Here is a 22,642-nt window from a genome sequence, read left to right on the forward strand (position 1 = left end):
GATTTGACTTACCAGATGGAATACTATATGATCAAACACTTATTTGAATATGGTTAAAAGAATAGATAAATTATGGATATAAAGAGGTCCCTACAGTAAAAGGGATAAGATATACAAATAGTATAGTACTTTTTACAATATATGAAATGTAAAAATATTGGGATGGTGTACATGAATGAAAAGTTTAGATATTTAAAGGTAATTAACTTTGAGAAAATTATGACTGATAAGAATGGTATGAATACAGAGGGGAAATTAAGCTTAAATAAGAATCTTGAAAACAGGACATATAGTGATTTAATAAGATGACTTTTATAAATACAATTGAAACAAGCTGATCAGAAAAGATGTTATATGCTGATGTTACTGTTATTTGTACAAACACAAGAAAAATGTTTATATCCAACTTTGTATGAATCGAAAATATTAAGACCTATATTTGTTTGACAAAAGGAGAATACTACTGAAAGAAGAAAAGATCAAAGAAATATATCATTAATTAATATATTGACAATTACTGATTGTTTTTCAAATACATGAACCCAGACAACCTGCTGTTTACTAAGCACTAAAGATTGTTATTTTTAAAAATCAATAAAATATATTTAAAAATTCTGGTTGTGGAAACCATCCATTTTTTAGGGGTTTGAGTGGGAGGCTGGTTTATTAGGATAATGTGAAGGGATGCCATTTTGCAGCACTCCCTTCAAGCCACTCTCGATGCAATGCGATGTTGAATTGGCAGCTTTAGTACATAGAAGAGAAAGAAAAGACAGGAAAATGGTCCAGTGTTTAGGTCTGAAACTTTCCTATTATTGATTTATTGCTCTAGTTGCTGTTGGAGGATTGTTGCCCCATTAAGTGCCATCATTCGATTGGATTTCCTGAACTTTGTGCTTGAGAATTCTGTCCCCAAATGTCATGGTGGACTTACACTTTATGAAGGATTTGGACCTACAAGAGAGATGCTTGGTGAGAGATTTAACATTACAGTGGATTGTTATAAGGATGTGTGATATCCTTCCTGCCCACCCTTGTTCACCCCTATTGCTTTTCATGCAAAAACTATTCAAGGTTGATACATCTGAGATGACAATGTCCTAAGGATCTACAATGAAAATGAAGTTTGGATTGTTGCCATTCTTAAGGAAGCTACCTTTACATAGGTAGACCTCGAATTACAACAGTTCATTTAGTGATGGTTCGAAGTTACAAAAGCACTGAAAAAAGTGACTTGGGACGCTTTTTCACACTTACGACTGTTGCAGCATCCCAACAGTCACAGGGTCAAAATTCAGATGCTTGGCCACTGACTCACATTTATGACCGTTGCAGTATCCCGAGGTCATGCGATCACCTTTTGCGACCTTCTGACAATCAAAGTCAATGGGAAAGCCAGGTTCACGTAACAGCTGTATCACTAATTTAACAACTGCAGTGATTCGCTTAACAAATGTGGAAAGAAAGGTCGTAAAATGGGGTAAAATTCACTTAACAACTGTCTCACATAGCAACAGAAATTGTGGGCTGATTTGTGGTTGTAAGTCGAGGACTACATGTACTGTATACTTTATACTTTGTGCTTTATACTTCTTCTTCTTCTTCTTATTATTATTATTATTATTATTATTATTATTATTATTATTATTATTATTATTATTATTATTATTATTATTATTATTATTATATTTTTATACCGCCCTTCTCCCGAAGGACTCAGGGCGGTGTACAGGGCAATAAATATAAAAACGAAATACAAAAGTTAAAAAACAATTAAATATTATGCCCAGATTTAAAACAGTAATTAAAAGACATATTAAAACCCCAACCCTAACCCATCAAACCAGGTCAGATTGCTCGAATAGATAAGTTTTTAGATCGCGCCGGAAGGAGCGGAGGTCGGGGGCCATCCGGAGCTAAACCGGCAAGCGGTTCCACAGGTCTGGCGCGCCCACAGAGAACGCCCTCCCCCTGGGGGCCACCAATCGGCATTCTTTGATCGGAGGCACCCTGAGGAGGCCCTCTCTGTGGGAGCGCACTGGACGGAGGGAAGTTGACGCCGGAAGTTGACGCCGGCCGCAGGTGTTGCCGTAGGTAATCCGGACCCATGCCATGTAGGGCTTTGTAAGTCATTACCAACACCTTGAATCTCACCCGGAGGGCAACCGGCAGCCAATGCAGCTCGTGGAGCAAAGGGGTAACACGGGAGTATCGGGAGACTCCCAGCACAACTCGCACGGCTGCATTCTGCACCAGTTGGAGCCTCCGAGTGGTCTTCAAGGGCAGCCCCATGTAGAGAGCATTACAGTAGTCCAGACGAGAGGTCACGAGCGCATGAGTGACTGTACGCAAGGCATCCCGGTCCAGATAGGGCCGCAACTGGCGCACCAGGCGAATCTGGGCAAAGGCCCCCCTAGTCACAGCTCCAATATGCTCTTCTAAAGAGAGCTGTGAGTCTAGAAGGACCCCCAAGTTGCGCGCCCTATCTACTTAGAGCATATGTGTACTCATCTAGGTATTGTCTGCACCAGAGGCAAAGGATTTTCAGTGGCTTACAGTTATACCTATCGTTTTCTATCACTACAATGGGTGAAGGCTACTTTAAAAAAAAATAGGAAGGTTTTCTTGGGGGGGGAAGGTAGTTTAATGTGTTAAGCCCATTCTAATTTAATCAATAGTTGTAAATTTATCATTAATTCCTGGGAATCTGGAACCACAAAAAAAAAAGAGTTCACATAGCCTGTGTATCATGAGTGGAAGCTGGCTTCTTTCCCTCTTAGCCATATTCAAGAATCCTTGGTGACTGAATCCACCTTTTTATGCACAAAGCCAGTGGTGGGGTTCAGTCAGTCCACACCAGTTCAGCAGAACCTGTAGCTAATTTTTTGTTGCCCAGGTCCAGAATGGACTTCTGGAAGGCGCAGAAGTCCACACAGAGAACCGGTTGTTCACATATTTGAACCCCACCACTGCACAAAGCATATGCTTTGCCACATAACTACTGTGGCTTCCGTTGTTCAGTGACCTATTTACCCTTTTGTGTGCATAAAAACAGGAAACATGCCGAAGTATGTTCAGATGTTCCGGTCATCATTCAAGCGAACTATGATCGGTGTGTCCAATGTCTTGTCCCATTTTGTTTCATGACTTATTGGGCTTCACACAACTTTGGTTCATGCACCAGTTGCAGACCTGCAGGAAACAGGTGAAAGATGTCTTGGAAATAATGACCCATCCTCTCACCACTATTATTCTGAATTATTGCAATATGCTTCATATGGCATTGCCACTGAAGACTGATCAGATGCTAGTACTGGTGCTAAATGCAGCAGTCCACATGTTAGGTGAGAATTACTGCACATGTAAAATATATACTGTAGATCAGGGTTCCTCAAACTCAGCCCTTTTATGATTCATGGACTTCAACTCCCAGAATTCCTCAGGCAGGCACACTGGCTGAGGAATTCTGGGAGTTGAAGTCCACAAGGGCCAAGTTTGAAGACCCCTGCTGTAGATACTGCATTGGCTTCCAATATGTTTCAGGGTACAGTTTAAGAAGTTGGCTTGAACTTTAAAAGTTCTAGCTAGACTGGCTCTTTGGGGCTGCACATTTCATGTGGAGATGGCCTATGCAATGTCTTCCTTTAAGTCAGGGTACCTTCAGTTCCTATATATTGAAGTGAGAAGAGTGGGGTCCAGAGGCAGTACTTCTCCATGAGACCTCCCTTTACAAGTAGTCCTTGACTTACGACCACAACTGAGCCCAAAATTTGCATTGGTAAGTGAGACATTTGTTAAGTAAGTTTTGCCCCATTTTACAACCTTTCTTGCCACAGTTATTAAGTGAATCACTGCGGTTGTTAAGTTAGTAACACGGTTGTTAAGTGAATCTGGCTTCCCCATTGACTTTGCTTGTCAGACAGTCAGAAAACGCAATACATGACCCCGGGACACTGCAGCGGTCATAAACAGGAACCAGTTGCCAAGCGTCTGAATTTTGATCATGTGATCATGGGGATGCTGCAGTGGTCATAAGTGTGAAAAATGGTCATAAGTCACTTTTTGCCGTTCCGTTGTAACTTCAAAAGGTCAGTAAATGAATAGTTGTAAGTCAGGACTACATAGATATGTCTAGTGGGCATTGTCCTTGAAATCAGGGGTCTTCAAACTTGGCAACTTTAAGACTTGTGGACTTCAACTCCCAGAATTCCTCAGCCAGGTATAATGGTGATTAATGAATGATGCTCTTTTTTGTAAATAGTTTCTTCTTTTTTATGCAATCTGTTTGAATATGTCAACTGTTCTACTATTTTTATAATTTTTATTGAGAATTGGATGTTTATACTGTGGTAGTTCTTGCAACTGTTAGATCTTGTTTGGTTGTAACGATGTATAAACATGAAAAATATTGCTTGTGGCTTTTGAAGGTTCCCTTGCTTTCTCAGAGGGCTTGCTAGAGATCACGAAAAGCAGGTCTTTGAGAAGAAATAAATAAAAAGTGAAAATTAATGAAACCGAAGAGGCAGAATGGTCAAATTTCTTTTTTTATGTATGTCTGAAAGGTAACTTCTGTAATGAAACTCCACATTATCCAATAAAGTCACGCACCTCCATGATGATGCTGAACTTCACTTCTGGCACCGATACAAATATGAAAGGTTTCGCTCTGGCCTACAAAATCCAAGAAACAGAATCAGGTGAGTAGAAGGCTTTGGAGAAAAGGCATAAGTGCAAACTAAACTAAACTAAACTAAACTAAACTAAACTAAACTAAACTAAACTAAACTAAAAGAGAATTGGCCCAAATTAGAAGATGCGTATTTTCTTCTTGATGGGAAATAGAATTCAAATTCGAATGGCCTGCTGTATTTATTTAGTGACCTATTTGTAGTTAGGTTCCCATCTGAAATAAATGAAATAATACAAATAATATATCCACCCAGAACCAAAGAAGAGGCTGTCCAGAAATTTCTGCATGATTTATTGCTTTGGTCGTGTTCCATCCCATCACTGGTCTTGGAGGGCGTGTTTCACTGGGTGTGATGAGAACAGGTTTTCAATTGTCGTTTCTACTGGTTTCCAATGATCAAGGAAAACTGGAGATGTCTAAAACATCTGGAGAAAACCAGTTTGAGGGATATCTAAAGGTAAAAAGAAAGGTTTCCCCCTGTCCAGTCATGTCTGATTGTAGGGGGCGGTGCTCACATCCATTTCTTAGCTGAGGGAGCCAGTGTTGTTCAAAGACGCTTCCGTGGTCATGTGGCCAGCATGACTATATGCTGAAGGTGCACAGAGTGCTGTTACTTTCTCACTAAATTGGTACCTACTCGCATTTGCAAGCTGTTGAACTGCTAGGTTGGCAGGAGCTGCAGCAAGTAACGGGAGCTCACCCCATCACGTGGTGCTTGGGTCTTGAACCTGGGCTGTCAGCTTTCCAGCTGACAAGCTCAGCGTCTTTAACTGCTGAACCATTGTGTCCCCAAGTGATATCAACAGAGGCTACAAAACCAAAATCTCACAGAAGGGCGTCCATTTATCTCTTCTATCACTTCATGAACAACTGCTCTACTCTGGCTACTTTCCAGCTAGAAAATACGCTTAGATTAGTGATGTATGAATAATAAAGAAGTGAGCTCCATTTATCACATACTCAACTTTTCCACCCCCAAATTTGGGGTTATATTTCTCAGTTTTAATTCAGAAAAGCTCTCTTCTTGCCCTAAAAAATAGACTCATCCGGTGAAGCTGAATGATGAAGTAGGACAGATCAAGGGAAGCATTTATTCACTTACCGCATGATTAGAGTTGGAATTTGTTTTTCTTAGGTGCATGAGTATTGACTTAGTTGGTTTTAAAGCAGAATTAGATCAATTCATGGAAGATAAAACAGTTAAAAAGTACTACTCATAAAGATTTGTTTTCCCGAATACCTCCAGTGTCATAGATGAAATGTTTTTAGTACTAGTTAGTTTAATATTCATGCCCCATAAAGTTCTCAGAGGATGTTTGCTTCTTGCAGGAACAGGACACTGAAGGTTGCTGTTGTGTTATTATAGGGAGATACTCTTCACCTAAGCTGATTTTTTCCTGAAAGTCCATTTAATATGTGATGCATTATGTGTGTGCATGTAGAATCCTTAGTTCAGAGTAATGATGGACCCCTTCAAAGCTACTTGCAGTCCAGTTTCAAAGTTTTTACATCAGTTTCCCTCTTGCAGTCACATGACCATATTCTGGGTATTCAACAACTACCCTGCATTTATGGCCCTTTGCAGCACCCTGTAGTCATGTGACTGCAATTTATGATGGTTTTGCTGGAACCCAGTGTTTACTTTGTGGCAAAAACTTGCCTGTAGTAAACAATGGGTTAGTTTAATGATCACGGCATTCACTTAATGACTGCTGTGAAAAATGTCACAAAATTGGGTCTGGTCATGTGGGGACCTGCTTTACAACCATCACAACTTACGGTCATAACTGCTGGGATCCATTATGGTTGTAACTCGAGGACTACCTGTATATGTGTATGCGTGTATAAGTTGTGTGTTAGTAGAGTACAGGAATGAGACAGTTCTCTAGCCAGAGAACAAACAGAATTTATTTTTTTGAAAGATTGGAAACCTTTTGTGGACTTTTTGCTGAAAGATGAAAAAAATGAGGATTAATGGAATTGAAGATTGAGAGCGTTGAAGTTAAATGAGGGAATGAACAGATTTGCAAAATATTTAAGATGAAGAAGGGACAATAAGATTGTAATTATCTGTTGAAAAGAAGGTCAGAAATCAATTATCTTAACTTTAGTAATTTTTTTCTGTTCTTGCACCTTGTTTTTTTCCTTTTAATTGTCTTTTATTATATGGAAATTATTAATAAGTATAAATAATAAAAAAGGAATGAGACAGTTTTAAATTTTACTATTTATACATAAATCTCTACTTGCTGAACCATCAACTACCTTTGTGTTAGCTCAGAAAAATAAAGATGTATCATGATATCCTTTTTTTTCCTTTTTCCAATAAGGTCCTGTACAAGATAGAGATATTCGAAAAGGTATGACAGCTGTGTTTCTGTATGAAAAATGTACTGAAGTAGGAAGGAGTAGGCAGGGAATCAAACCATCAACATGTAGGTAATTTTCTAGGTAGCCTGAACCAAAAGAAATAGTGACATATCAACGTTTAATGCTAGCACAGTTTTGTGCTGTGTTGGAGGAAGACAGTGTCTCCGTGTGCAAACATTTATTGATATCTTATTTATTGATCAATCCATTTTTTACATCTGCCAATCTATCCAGGAGGCTCTAGATCAGGGGTGTCAAACTGCCAGCCCGCAGGCTGGATGCATCAACCGGAAGCCATGCCCACCCCATTGCCAGCAATGGCAAAACCGTCCCGATACGTTGCGTGACGTCACGTGACGTCGCGAGTTTGACATGTCTGCTCTAGAAGGTGAACAAGATAAAAGTAAAGAATTCCATTCAACCAACCAGCCAAATAAAATTGTACTAAAGCCCGGTAAAATCACAAAATTCTAATCACACCTACCCATGCTGGACTCCCTGTGCCAGAGCATCTATTGTGACATCTTGATTACAATCCCTGGGCCCAGCCTTCTTAAAGACCAATAGGACTGTTTGTTCTTCAGGAGTAGGCTGTTTTCTAGGGCAGGTGGCCTAATAGAAATGGCATGATGCCTCGTGCTGCAACTGAAAAAGGCCCAGTTCAAGAATGTATTGAGTTTTTAAAAATACACTTTTAAATACTCTTTCTGCAATCTATTGAAATTACAGTTCCCAGCATTCTAGATCTAGAAGCTTCAAACTGTTGGGTGGAAACTTTGTGCATTGCAGTATAAACTCAACTGCCAGATGTCAAGTTAATGAAGGCTACTCTGGATAACAGAGGGGCTGGTTTGCTTGTTTGTTTCTATTGTATAATGGGCAAAATAAAAAAAAAAATCCAGAAATATAAGAAGCCTTCTTTCCCCTTTCTTCAAGGATGTCCACTCTTGGATTTGATCCCAGTCGGTGTTGCAGAAATAGTTTCTCCAAATTATCCAGACATCTATCCTAATTTGCTAAACTGCACTTGGACAATCTATTCTGCTTCAGGAAGCAAACTAAAAACTGTGATACGAGATGTTGTTATTGAGGATGCTAAAGATTGCATTTGGGATTCCCTGGACTTTTATGATGGACCAGATCAACATTCACAATTGCTTGGTGCGTTGTCCTCTGTTTTTTAGTTCATAGCCCTAAATATTGTTCCCTTTCCTGACTGTGGACTGGAATTACCAAACTGATGATTTAGCCCAGATGGTTGGCAAGCCTACAAATAGGGAAGAAATTGTATTTTTTGTTTGATTAGGCTTAGAAACGCATCAGAGAGTTTCAGAATGGAGCTGTATACTATTAACTGCTGCCTTTCCCTCTATGAATATGTATTCATTTTAGTCATTTCTCACTGAAAATCTGATCCTTTGGTTTGGATGATGGTGGTCTCAGAAAGACAGAGACAAGATATGGGACATTTGCATTGTACTTCTGGGTCCCCATACCAAGGTCCTTGATGGGTAGCTCAAACAATTTTCCTCCAGCTCAGCTACTCAAAAGTTGTAATTGCAAAATATCTGCTTTGTGATTTGATGCTGCTTGTCCATTTATAAGGACTTCCGGCAAGTCCCATCTCCTAAAGCTGCAGGTCTTCCCTTGGCTGCAAAGTCCCATTGTACCATGAAATCCTTTTTCCAGACTAAGGGGTCAAGCCTCTTTCAGATTAACTGCCTTTTATTTTCTTCAGTGTGACCAATGCAGCGTGACAAGGGCAGGTAAGGAGCTGACCAGGCTGTTTGTGATGTCCCCTTGTTGGATAAGCAGAGAAAGGGCCCAGGTTATAATGGTGTGATTAGGACAATCATCACAGGAGTAGGAGTTGCTCTGATGAGCATTTTTGGGGTGGTAACACTGACCATGTGGAAGTGCCTTCACTCTGGTGCAGCAACTAAGAGGCTGACTTATGAAAAGTCCAGTGTTAAAGTCCACACTCTGTCCTGGCAGCTTATTATGGGATATTGAGCAATTACAATCTCTTAACCCGAAGCTATCCCACAGGGTTGTTTCGCAGTACTTAAGTACTTAGAAGATAAGCACTATATATGCCATCTGGAGTTCCTGCAGGAAAGTCAGAAAATAAATCCTGAAAATAAAAAGTTGGATAAATCATAGAGGGGAGACTAGCTACATGGTTAATGTAGGCAGCAACAATTCACATTCTCTGGCTCTTCCCCAACCATATGGTAAATTGAAACCCTTTGGCTTGGCATCTTATTTGTCTTATGGTTTGCAGGAACACTGTGTGGCCACAAAAGGAACCTTCAGCTGTTTTCGAGCAGCAGCTACTTGACAATGCATTTCAGAACAGATGGCTCGGTTGGGGCCAAGGGCTTCAAGATCAGTTTTGAAGAGTTGAATCAAGGAGCGGTTCAGAGAAGCAAGAATGGGATAGAACTCAACAGTCCATGTAATAATTTTAAGCTGGAGAAGGGTGTGTGTGTGTGTGTGTGTGTGTGTGTGTGTGTGTGTGTGAGTCTTTTTCCCAGACTGTAGGCTTCCCAACAGACCTTCCGATTATAGTATTTTTCTCCTATTCATTTAGAAAGTTTATTGGTCACCTTTTTATGATACATCAGAAATCTCAATCTGTTTTACAGATAAAACAAAAATCCAGCATTGGAACAAGAGACATATTTTGAAAACAAATTTAGAAGTCTGTGCAGTGTGCATATGTCTATAGATTTCTGGCCAAGTTGCCTCCTATAAAGAGACATCTTAGGAAAAATTGAGCAATAAATTACTGTACATTTGTTTTAATGTTGTGTGTGGAGGATTTGTTTTTTTTATTTTTATTTTTACCTTCGAGTCAGTCATGACTCCTGGCAACTGCCTGGACTAATCTGTGCTGTTTTTTGGGGTCAATGTTTCTAGATGTGGTTTGCCATTGCCTTCTTCCTAGGGTTGAGAGACAGGGATTGGCCCAAGGTCACTGAGTTGGCTTCATGCCTAAGGTGGGAATGGAACTTACAATCACCTGCCTTTTATAGTTGCCGGGTACCTTAACCACTACATCAAACTGGCTCTCTTTGATATGTTACATATATACAGTATATTTTATTTTGGTAACATCTGAGACAGACTGCTTGGTAAAACTTAATGGAATTGCAGGTTTTCAGGTCTTCATTTGCATGGTATGGCTGCCATCTTGACTTTTTGAATCTCTCCTGCAAACACTTCTGATATGTTGAGCTCTTAAAACATTTCCATGTTCTCATCTGAGAACATCAACTATGGCTTTGGTGATATGTTTAAAAATTTAACTTTAACTGGCAGGTGTTGGAGCTAATTACTGTAAATCAGGGGTAGGTAACCTTGGCTCTTTTATGACTCGTGGACTTCACGCTGGCTCAGGAATTCTGGGAGTTGAAGTCCACAGGTCATAAAAGAGCCAAAGTTGCCTACCCCTGCTGTAAGTGAAATACTTTGCTAAAATAGAAGTGACCAATAATACTAATAGCGTAACAATAACAATGTGAACTTTTAGCTGATACCTGTTTTTCCTTTTGCAGATTCGCCTGATAAACAAATTGCTATTGAAGAAAGTAAATAATATCCCATAAATGCACATTATTGTAAAACTTGGGAGTTGGACAAGGAAAGTTTAGTCATCCAATTTTGGTCAGATTTATACTTTATTAATTAACGTGGAGGTGATATGTTGGGAATGAAACAGCAATTATTTCTTAATACATATTTGTATTGGAGGTTATTCAGAATAGTTCTACTTATTTGCCACTTCTCTCAGCAAATTTAATGCTTATTTTGGAAAAAATATGGTAGTTGGAAGGGGCTTAAAAGAAACATAGTAAAAATATTGTAAGTTTTGCACAAGGTTATGGAATTATCACTTGCATGCTAGAATGTCTAATACAGAATTAATAGTGGATCTTGCTCTGGCACTAGGGAAATGTGGAATTCCAGTGGAAGATCCATTCCCCATGGAGACAATGCCCGCAAACACCTCACTGGAAGGACAGGGCAAAGTGGAAATGTTTAGTGGCAACCTAGCATCTTGGCCATGGCTTGTGAGCCTACAGTTTGAAAACAAGCACTTTTGTGTAGGCATTTTGATTGAGAAAACTTGGGTTCTGACTGCTGGACATTGTAATGTAAGGTAAGCAAATACTGGAATTATTTCTCAAAAGATTGTATCCCTGCCTAGCATCTAACCCTAGTCCTTTACTTACTATCATCATTAAGCATGCAATGATGATTGTAAGTCATGATGGTCATTAAGTGGGTTATCACGTGACTGTGATTTTATGACCTTTTTTACAGCAATCTTTAAGAACACATCATGCTTATTCAGCGAACGTCACCATCATTAAGTGAACCCATTGTTTGCTGGCTTTTTTTTTTTTGCTGAAAGCTGATTTACAGCAAAAATGTCATAAATCATGGTCACGTGACCGTGGGACACTTGCCAGTTGCCGAGTATCCAAAATGCAATCATGTGATGGGGGAAGGGCTGTCATAACTTTGAAAGGTCGCTAAATGACCGATTGTAAATCTAGGACTACATGTACTTCATATATACTTTTATGTATATTACTCAGATATATATTTTCCCTAAATGGACACACATTGTGCGAATTGCTTCCCCTATATTTTTTGTGTGCTTACTATCCTCTGATATATGCATCTGTAGACAAACATTTTGAGCAACAAACTGAAATGCGATATAGTAAATATAGTATTGCTATATAACAGGTGCTCCAGGTGTTGCTAAACTACAATTCCCAGTATTCCTCTGTACTGTTCATATTAGGAGTTGTAGTTCAGCAACTTCCAGTGCACAGATCTGGGAAGTGCACATTGGATGAGTTTACCTTAAACTATGTACTCTATAGATTTTTACTACAGCCATAGGTGTTTCAATTATTAATGGTTTTATAAACTAGCCATACAAATTTGCTAAGTACAATGTATTGTAGAATCCTTCAAGAGCATCAAAAGGCTGTATTATTTATTTATTTTGTCCAATTTATATCTTACTGTCTTCCAGGGGCTCAAGATTGTCTTCATAGCAAAAAGAGGGAGTTAGGGATGTGAGTTTCTGGACTTGGATCCAGGTCTCAGTGTATAGATAATGTGCAACATTGCTCTTTGCAAAAAAGAAACATGCTATTGCCATGACTACATTGTGCATGTTGTGAACTCAGCATGTTGTTTTTTTAGCACTCAAACAGACAAAGCTGTCCTAGGGATCACTGATCTGCTTCCTGGTACAGAAGGTGGCACTCAGATCTCAGTGAAAGCTGTCTACTTTCATACCAACTTCTTCGGTGGTTTCCCTCCCAGCAATGACATCAGTCTGTTAGAACTGGAGATCCCCGTTGAGACAGGTACTATAATGGGGGAAATAACTTTCTTGGTTCAAAACCTTTATCTAGAATTTCATTGCAAAGAAGCTTGACCTGGAATCAACCTGGAGTTGAATTGGAGTTGCTGAATTAAAGAAACTTTATGGACCAGAACCAAGCCAAAGTTCTTGTAACCATGGTCATATTGAGCCCCATTAATTTGTATCTTCTGGGAACTGACCAGTGTGTAAATGGACAAGAAAGTGCTCTTTAGACTGTAAAAATGCTGTTTTGCAGATGATTCATCTTATCAGACTGAAGTAGTCCAGTATTTGTCATGTGTGAATTCATTGCTATCTGCATAAATAGGAGAATAGCAGTAGCAATAGCACTTAGACCTATATACTGTTTCGCGGTGCTTTACAGCCCTCTCTAACTGGTTTACAGAGTCAGCATTTTGACCCCAACAATCTGGGTCCTCATTTTACTAACCTCAGAAGGATGGAAGGCTGAGTCAACTTCCAGGTGGTCAGGATCGAACTGTTGGCAGTCGGCAGAGTTTAGCCTGCAATACTGCATTCTAACCACTGTGCCACCATGGCTTAGAATAACCCTGGCTTAATTTTATTAATTTAAGATGAGACAAAGGGGACAAGCTCTCAAGACTTTGTTGTTTTAACTTAAATCAATAAAGAGTTTTCTCGAAATCCCTGCTGTAACTGTTTCTTAATCTGGCCTACTTTGAAGGAACGATATCAATTTTAAGATCTTTGGATACCTTTCCTAGAATATACCATAATCCAGTTATGCCTTATTTTCTCTTTTTTGAGGAGATAACATAGGACTTATCTGTCTACCAGAACAGGATGAGAAAATAGCCACTGATGCAAACTGCTTGACTGCAGGATGGAACATAACAGGTGAGGGTGATTGCTGCTATATAGCCAGTGTTGTGTTTCTGAAAGTACACATTTATGAAAAATGGCTATGCATTGCCACAAATGAGAGTTGAAAAAAATATTGCAGTATGGAAAGCTGGCATTCAGGATTCCTACAAGTCCATTATTGTGTTCCTTTCTGTATTATGTTTCTCCCCATAATGTAATAGTATATGGAAGTGACTTTTGGAGATGGGGGAAGAGCCACAGCCAGGGGAATGGCTCAATAAGAGCAGCCTAGCCCGTGAAAGGAATGTGAGCATGGCAAACATCTCAGGACCCTTCCTGGTTTGTTGGGCTGCAAAGGTGACAGAGAAAAAAAAAGTACTTTCAGACTTACAAGATTCTGTTAATGTAACCTTACAATAAAGTAGAATTAGTCTATTTATCATGCTTCCTGTCTGGATTACCTTGCTAGGCTGATAGATAGTGGTGCCACTGGGCACAAATCCTCACTTTTATTTGGGATACTTGAATCCTGTCCTGCTGCACTGATTGCTTATGTGCTGTCAAGTTGGTGTTGACTGTTAGTGATCACGTAGATTTTCTGTCAGGCACAAGTAAACAGGAACAGGAGATTAATTCAAAGCACTTCAGGTTTGTTACATGCTACCTATACACAAGAATCTGATCTACTAAGACAGGGGTCCCCAACCTATGGGCTGCGCCCCACTACCAGGCTGTGGCATACTGGCCACCAGGCTGTGGGACAGGCTGGCCAGAGCGTGCATGTGTGTGCACACACTCACCCCCACTCACACTAGCACCCGGGGAACTGTTTGCACATGTGCATGGGGCTAGCAGTGGCACCTAGCGCCTGTGCAAATGGGGCTGCTAGCATATGCAGGGGCTGCACAGCCCACTTGCGCATGCATGTGGTTGCTAGCAACGGTGGCTAGTGCCTGCGTGCCTACACAAATGGGGCTGCTAGCTACATGCAGGTGTGCACAGCCCTGTTCACGCACAGCCCTGCACACGTGCACGCAAATTGCCCAGCTGCTCCCTTTCCCTCCAGGCCACCAGCATGAAAAGGTTAGTGACCTCTGTACTAAGGGCCAAGGGAAATTGGCATTAGATAAGAGTGAACAGGATTCACAGAGGGCGGGATGTAAGTTTCTTGTGGAAGTGTAGTGATTCCAAACTGATGAAGCATTCGACACCACCTTCAGGCTCCATCTGTTAGTATATCTTCTCCATGATGATCTGACCCTTATTTATTCAGCATATGGCATACAATGTCAGGGAAATCTCTACATGCTAGACACAATGTAGTTCTGACAACCTAGGTTGCTAGTTCATTCCATTCAGCGCTTGTGCAGCTACCCTTGGTGCACAGCGGAGGGCGAACTAGCTTTACACCAATTAGCTAGCGTTGCTTGGGTTGCTAGCTCTTCTACGCTCCTCCACCAGTTTCGCCTTGCCTCATGTCACGAAGCCTCATTTCTGGCCATGTCCAGCATCAGGCTCCACTCTCCACATACACACAAAGGCAGCTAGGGGAGGGTTTCCCACCAAAGTGATGCCCATTTATCTTCTTGCAATATTGCCTGCTTTCAAACTGCTGGGTGGGCAGGAGCTAGGGATCGATCGACGGGAACTGACTCTGTCTCACAAAGCTGGGCTCAAACCACTGGAGCACAGACCATGTCTGGCCAGCAGTTCCAGAGTTATTAAGCCTTTGCGTCACTGTGTCCCCTCTGATCTGACCCTATCTTGGTCCTTTAGCTCTTCCAATGGTGCCCCCATTGCCACTGTAACAGAGCCCATCATCTTTGTCTTCTCTTTCATTTTCCCCAGCATTACTCCAGAGAGCTAGGTTCCAGGTGGGTTAGCACTTAGTTTAAGTTCTTTTGTCCCTTAAGAAAAGCTTACATTTTCTACTACATCTGCTGGAACACCTTGAGCACTATAGATCTCATTTTGAGGCTATAAGCAACGGTATGTGAAGTCTGCACACCAAAAACCAAGGATTGTGTAAGGGATCATTTCAGGCCATCAGCGAGGGAAAAGATCTTTCTTCCCTGTAACTTGTTATTCAGTAGAGAGTTAAATTACAGAGAGAAATAGAGGAGGTCAGAGAGGAAAGAAGAAAGGATAGCTATCCATCTACTCCTTTTAAATTCCATCTACTGTTCTGAACAAGTTCTCCTAGGGGAATGAGTTCTCAGTAGGAAAAATGAGGGAAACACCCCCCCCACACACACACACACTCCTAAATAATCTCAGGAAAAGCTTGAGAAGAGTGTTTATAGAAATATGTGCATCTAAGCCTTCCATAAGGATTGTTTGCTTTGAACAAGCATTTGGAGTATGTTTTGCTTGGTGACTCATATTCTTATTTTCACTGACAGAAAGTTATACCTGGGCTGTAGGGAACTGTTTGATAAAAAACAACTTAATCAGTCTTTTTCCACAGTTGCATGTATCAAATAATATTTGTCTGATTGCTTGTTTTCCATCTAGAGGGTTGGTTTTCCAGAAGACTGCAACAAATGCAAATATCACTCCTCACAAATGATGCCTGTGCCAGATTCTGGAGTGAAGACATTAAAAACACTAATATATGTGGAAGTGCTACAGGGACAACTTCATGTGATGTACGTAACGGGTGTGGAATATTGTCATTAAATAGGAGAAGTGTAATCTTACATTTGGGACCAGTTAACTGAAGAGGCTTTGATCATACTGAAATTTCTAATGTCATCAGTAAGTTTATCCATAAAAAAGATGGGCAATGTGATCCCAGGGCTATATTTGACACCAGAAAGCTTTCTGTCTGCATTGCCACAAATCAGCATTGTAGCTGTAGAGAATCAGTGGAGCAATTCCCTGCCATTTTAAAGAAGGAAGCATACAGAATATGTTTCTCCAGAAACAAACAAAATAAGCTTTGCCTACGGATATGATACGGTCCTACTTTTTTTGAATCATTGTCCCCAAATGTTATAAGGACTTAAGACACTCAGCAGTATGGGTACTCTATAACCTATAGGATTATGGATTGATTTTAAGCTATGTATTATTATGGCTGAAAATGCTTATTATTTTACATCCTATTCATTCTGTCCCTTCTTCTGTTTACAGCAAGACTTGGGGAGACCTCTTATATGCAAGATTGATGGACACTATAAGCTTATTGGTCTTGTAAGCTGGGGTAGTGATCATTGTGAACCAGAGTCTCCAACAGTCTACACACAAATCTCTGTTTATAAAAATTGGATTACAACAGTGATTACTGGAAAATTGTGAAAAATGAACTTTAAAAACCACAACTGTAATAAATATTGTGCTTCAGAAGGGCTAATTGCTAATTGCCAAACCTTCATGTATTTTCTTGGAATCAGCTCTGAAGAAACTAATGCAATCATGCTATTGAAGGCATAATGCCCAGGACTGCATATCTTTAAGTAGAAACATATATGTTTTCTAAAATCCTCTGAATGTTAGATACATCTGCTTCTAGCATGTTTCCTAATATTTCTGTATTAAACATATTCTAATATTAAAGAATCAGAGAATGCATGTAGAACATGGATTCTTGAATTTTTGAAACTCCTTACTGAAGAAAGCATTTATATTTTCTTCTGTGCAAGAAAATAACGTCTATGTGTTTATGCTTTCCCCTCATCTTGTATCTGTATGTACTTGTATGCAATGAGAAGCTTAGGGTAACCTGCTTATGTGCGTTGTATCATGCAACAAGGAATCAGCAGGCAACATCTGGATTTATATCTATTGCTTATTCTCAATAAGAGATTTCTGACATAATGGTTTTTAAAATCTATATTAATTTTAATTTCATCTAACTATAGAAAACCATGCCATCCAAACCTCAGTTTGTGCTTTTCTAATTCTAAAATACTGTTTCTCAGTTGCATTCCACTCTTTCATCCAGACCAAATGGGTGGCTACAAAATAGAGTTTTAAATCAGGCAATCCCAGTCCTTCCGGATGCTTTGCATCTTGGAGAATATTATATTCTCTGACAATAGGGACCAGAATTTCCATTGCTAACACAATACACAATACCTTTTTAATCTTGATAACTGCCCTGACTTATTTTGCTTAAGATAGAAATGTATATGATAAATACATTGTGGTCAAGAGGTCTGCTCTGAGAGATATTATAACTTTTCCCCCAAACATACAGGTAGAGACGTGGTGGCGCAGTGCTTAGAATGCAGTATTACAGGCTAATTCTGCTTACTGCCAACAGTTTGATTCTCACTAGTTCAAGGTTGACTCAGCTTCCATTCTTCCGAGGTCAGTAAAATGAGGACCTAGATTGTTGGGGGCATGATGCTGACTCTGAGAGAGGGCTATAAAGCACTGTGAAGCAGTATATAAGTCTAAGTGCTATCACTATTGCTAATAAAAATGAATCGGATGCAAGTAACTTAAACATTTTTCAGAGAACTGCTTTGCTTAAGAATCTGACTTAGGAAAGGCTGGTGCAATGTCTGGCAGTTCATTTCCCACTCATTCATTTGACATATGCCCGTATGCCTAACTCTCTTTCTCTCTCTCTCTCTCTCTCTCTCTCTCTCTCTCTCTCTCCACGCAGATGTAAATGTGTGTACAGAGATCCTTTGATAGAGCCAAAATGCTCTTTCGTGAATGTTTAAAATCCAAGCCTATATGATCTTTATCAAATGAATAGCATTCTATATGAGTGTATGAAAAACTCCATCAATGCTGGCTAAGTACATTGAGAAGTAGTTGCGCTGTGCATATTCATGCCAAACTGACCGGACAACTTTAATGAAATTGCTATTCTTTCCAGTCTCCAAATGTTTTCTGACCACCTCCTTCCCTTCAGCTGGCAGTCATTCAGCAGCAACCACGATGATTGGTTGACTGCAGAAAAATGGAAGGTTTTTTCCACTTCCTGGTCTCTGTGGCCCTTGCAGTTTTGGCTTAGGTGAAGAAGGTCACGGGAAATGAAGTTTTCCAAAGATTCCCACAAGGAAAATAAACTACAGATAGTCCTTAAGACTATTCATTTAACAACCATTCAAAGTTATGACAACACTGAAAAAAAGGTCTTATGACCAGTCTTCATACTTATGACCATCACAGTATCCCCGCATTCATGTGAACAAAACCCAGAGGTTTGGCAACTGGTATGTATTTATCATAATTGAAGCTTCCTGGGGCCACAAGATCATCATTTACGATCTTCCCAGGAGGCTTCTAACAAATAAAGTCAATGGGAAAAGATGGATTCACTTAACAAACACATGATTTACTTATTGATTACTTATTGTCCATGGCATGAAAGGTGATAAAATTGAGCCTGACTCAATGACAGCCTTGCTTAGCAACCTCAGTTCCCATCCCAATTGTGGTCATAAATCAATGACTATCTATACTTGCAGATAACCTCTATGGTGGTGGTGGGGCAGAATTTGCGAACTAACTGTGCTCAGTTCTGCAAAATGTTTCTTTAATGTCCAATCTCAAACTGAAATTAAGAATAAATAATCTGTCCTCCTCTGTTCAGAAATCAGAGAGGGCTTTCAATTAAAGGAAGGCCCAGTTAACAATGAGATTCTTCATTTTAACAGAGATTAAAGTGGGGTCTGAAAGCACCCTCCTTAGTGCAGTTTCAAAGAATTCCAAGTCCCGCAGTCCTTCAAATCTGCAGAGGAAAGTCTTTCTGCTTTGATCCCATCATCTCAAAGGGATAGGGAACATCTTAGAAAGAATTCAGGAATGGAATCAGGTAAACCACAAGCAAGTGTACTGAAAGATCTCATGTAATGGTGCTGCAAGACATCTGGCCATTAGCATCCTGCTTACTGTACAAAAGAGGTGGTCGGCTTATGTGGCTATGTCATCTTTGAAGTTGCTTCTTGGGTACTAATGAAACCGCAGACTTTTGTTTGGCATTTTTCAGGGCAGCCAGCAGTTGCAGAGAGGTGAACTGCAACAGCTGTTTGTTTACATCTTTCCCTTTAGCTATCAACTCTCGCATATTCTGGATCAGCTGTTGCACTCTCTTATCCTGCAGCTGTGATAAGAAGCTCTCCCATTTTGCAGCAGTTGGCGGCTTTGTTTGTAAGAAGAATTTCTCCCATTTTGCAGCAGTTGGCGGCTTTGTTTGTAAGAAGAATTTCTCCCATTTTGCAGCAGTTGGTAAGTTCATTTGGGGTTTAGGAATTATTTTCTTTTGCCAAATATTAGCAGGCCCTGCTCCAAATGGAAGCAGAGAAGAGATGGCAATTGCTTGAGGTTTTGACTTCCTAGGACCAAAGCCAGGAGGAAGGAGAAGAAGCTGCATGACGGAGGTAGGCTGCAAGGGATACTGTCCAAGAACAGCAGAGATTGGGACACCAGGCCATTCAGCAACTCTGGCAGGAGGCAATACATGAGCAGGACTTTTAGGGATGATGGGCTTGGTCAATAACACAGACGTTTTGGAAGCAGTAGAAGATGAGGGAGAAGGGGAAGAAGAACAGGGAGATGTAGATGTGGCAGTGCCAGTGACAACGGAAGTTGGGCTACTGGCTGAGGTAACAGTAGTGGCAGGATTTGTGGGAACAGAACCCACTGATGGTGTAGTGGCTTCAGTGGCAGTGGGACTAGGAGATGCCGAAGTTGGGCTACTGGCTGAGGTAACAGTAGTGGCAGCATTTGTGGGAACAGAACCCACTGATGGTGTAGTGGCTTCAGTGGCAGTGGGACTAGGAGATGCCGAAGTTGGGCTACTGGCTGAGGTAACAGTAGTGGCAGCATTTGTGGGAACAGAACCCACTGATGGTGTAGTGGCTTCAGTGGCAGTGGGACTAGGAGATGCCGAAGTTGGGCTACTGGCTGAGGCAACAGTAATGGTAGGATTTGTAGGAACAGAGCCCACTGGTGTAGTGGCTTCCGTAGGGGTAGGCTTAGATGAGGATTCAGTGCCGATTGATACAGAAGTAACTGGAGTAGCTGTCATAGCATTGGTAGTGGAAGTAAGTGTAGGAACAGGGGTTGGAGAAGGCATATCAAACGTAAGGTGCTGGGAAAAATCTACCTCTGTGTTAGGAGTGGTGGTAAATAATTCAGGAAAACTTTGCTCAGCTATCACTGCATCAAGGCTGGTGAGAAGCTCAAGCAAGGATTCCGAGTCAGTTGTGGCAGGACTGGAAGAGGTGGGCAGATCAAGCAAAGGATTTGAGAAAGGAAGATCAGAAATAATATTGGGAAGTTCAGGAGCAGTTGTGATTGTTTCTCTTGCTGCTGTGGGAGTGTGCGATGCAGAGGTGAGATGTGTAGGAGATGTTGTGATAGGGAGAGTGCTGGTAAGCGGCGTCTCTTGTACGGTAGATGGTGATTCAGTATTTTCTGGTTCTTGATTGGTGTTTTGTGTTGAAGATGTTTCACTGATCTCATCTGGACACTGAATCCGCTACATAGGGGAAATAATGCAAAGCAGAAGTCACACCTTTGGGATGCTATGGTTTTTCTAAGCTATCATTTCTCTCATTTTCTTCTGCATGAGAGAAGACTGTGCTGTGACATCTCTAGAGGTGTTCTAAAGTGTTGTCCAGAAATGTCAAGTGCTTCTGATTGTGCTATTTTTTTCACTCCCATGCTGTCAAGCATTTCCCTTCCTCCACTCAAGAAGCAAACTATTAACTGATTCAGGTCCCCACCTGTTTCCTATAACAACTAAAAGGCAGGTACTCACAAGGTACCATTTATTTCACACAAGGAACCAGTGGCGGATACTTTCCTGACTGAATTACACAGCTTTGCAAAACAGAGGACTTCTGCCAAGGATAAAATGTGGAATAGGAGATAAGGAGATGACCAAGACAGGTTGGGGCTTGCGGTAATTTCTACTGACCTTTTTTTTTTCCTTTTTCCTTTTCCATTTAAAAAACAACAACATTTTTCTGCTTTTGGAATCAAATGAGGTGCGGTAATAATCTCATTAGTCTTTGTGCAATATAATATTTGAAAGAAGAAAATAATGTTTCTCAAGAGGAAAATTTCTGTTAGTGCCCATAAAAGCTCCCCTTCCAATGCAAATTGTAGATGCAGGACAGCTGGTAGGTGTGTATGTGCGGATGGCAAACACCTGTGTAAGATCATAACGGATTAAGGAAAGCTGCTACTAATTTTTCTGAAACTGATGCCAAAGCGAATGCCATAAACAACTTCACCTCTAGCATTCTCCTTAATGGCATTCCAAGACTTATCCTCAAGGCAAATTGCTATCTTGCTTCACTTAATGATATGGCTGACCTCACCCTTCGCTTGTTGGTCCTTCTCCTAGTTCTTCTCTTCATTCTCAAAAAAAATAATAATTCCTTAAACCCTTGTCATTCGTAAAGCTGCTTTACCCTTGGTCATAAATGGGGACTTGGATTTGTTCCCCATGAGCAGAAAGTGATGCTTATGCCTAGCGTGGACAGAATCACCTTGGAAGCCAGTGATGCAGAAACTGACAACTCCTCCTGACTGCAAATATAATGATGCCATGTGGAAACAATGCTGTACAGCTTATAATATTCTGTATGCTTAAAAGTTATATCTGGTTTCTGACATTTTTCAGGAGGACCTAGACTCAGCTTCTCCACACTGGTCCTTCCAAGGAAGAGAGGGTACAATGGCCAGGGATGATGCTGGTCCAGAATTCTCAAACATAAGGTCCCCTATTCATGTAAAGGAGTCTGCAGAGTAAAATGAGGCATAGGGGGCAATGCTCATCTCTGTTCCAAGGTGACTGAGCCAATGCTCTCTGAAAACATTTCTTCGGTCATGTGATCGGCATGACCTCATGGAGCGCTATTACCTTCCCACTCAAGGGATACCTATTTATCTACTCACATTTGCATGCTTTCGAACTGCTAGGTTGGCAGGAGCTGGGGCGAGGACAGGAGCTCATCCTATCACTTGGCGCTCAGGTCTCAAATGTGGGTTGCCAGTTTACCAGCCAGCAAGCCCAGCATCTTAACTGCTGAGTCACCATACTGCCCTCCCTACTCACGTGGAGGGTGGAAAAAACAGCGGGTACCCTCCGGATATATGGTTTTCGACTACAGAATGGTCAGGGCTGAGAATTCTGTGAAGTGGCATCCATGTATTCAGATAGACTGTATTGGTATGTGGGAATGAACCTGGGAGAAAGAAGGAGAGCCATAGCCAGGGGAACAATTGGATAAAAGACAGGTAATCCTCAACAAGAATGCGAGAGGATTCCTCTCTAGTCTCGGGCTGTAAAGATGATAAGGGAGAAGTGCACATTCACACTTGCAAAATTCTTCTAAAGTAACCTTACACTAAAGCAGAAATAGTTT

The 22,642-nt window shown here is 40.7% G+C and overlaps 1 protein-coding gene across 1 annotated transcript in view; it reads left to right on the forward strand.

Annotated features, from left to right (window-relative positions):
- OVCH1 (ovochymase 1) overlaps nt 1-16,601 on the forward strand; it is a gene marked incomplete at both ends in the record, with an annotated part of 53,869 nt that extends 37,268 nt beyond the window's left edge. The window contains 11 exons of the mRNA XM_081330655.1: nt 833-972; nt 4,563-4,697; nt 7,021-7,050; nt 7,997-8,221; nt 9,345-9,518; nt 10,621-10,653; nt 11,015-11,225; nt 12,290-12,456; nt 13,245-13,334; nt 15,816-15,949; nt 16,437-16,601. Coding sequence (XP_081186781.1) covers nt 833-972; nt 4,563-4,697; nt 7,021-7,050; nt 7,997-8,221; nt 9,345-9,518; nt 10,621-10,653; nt 11,015-11,225; nt 12,290-12,456; nt 13,245-13,334; nt 15,816-15,949; nt 16,437-16,601 — 1,504 coding nt within the window. The remainder of the gene's footprint in view (nt 1-832; nt 973-4,562; nt 4,698-7,020; nt 7,051-7,996; nt 8,222-9,344; nt 9,519-10,620; nt 10,654-11,014; nt 11,226-12,289; nt 12,457-13,244; nt 13,335-15,815; nt 15,950-16,436) is intronic.
- Between the last annotated feature and the right edge of the window lie 6,041 nt (nt 16,602-22,642).

The sequence above is a fragment of the Vipera berus genome, assembly GCF_964194415.1.
Source record: "Vipera berus genome assembly, chromosome: 6".
Lineage (NCBI taxonomy): Eukaryota > Metazoa > Chordata > Lepidosauria > Squamata > Viperidae > Vipera > Vipera berus.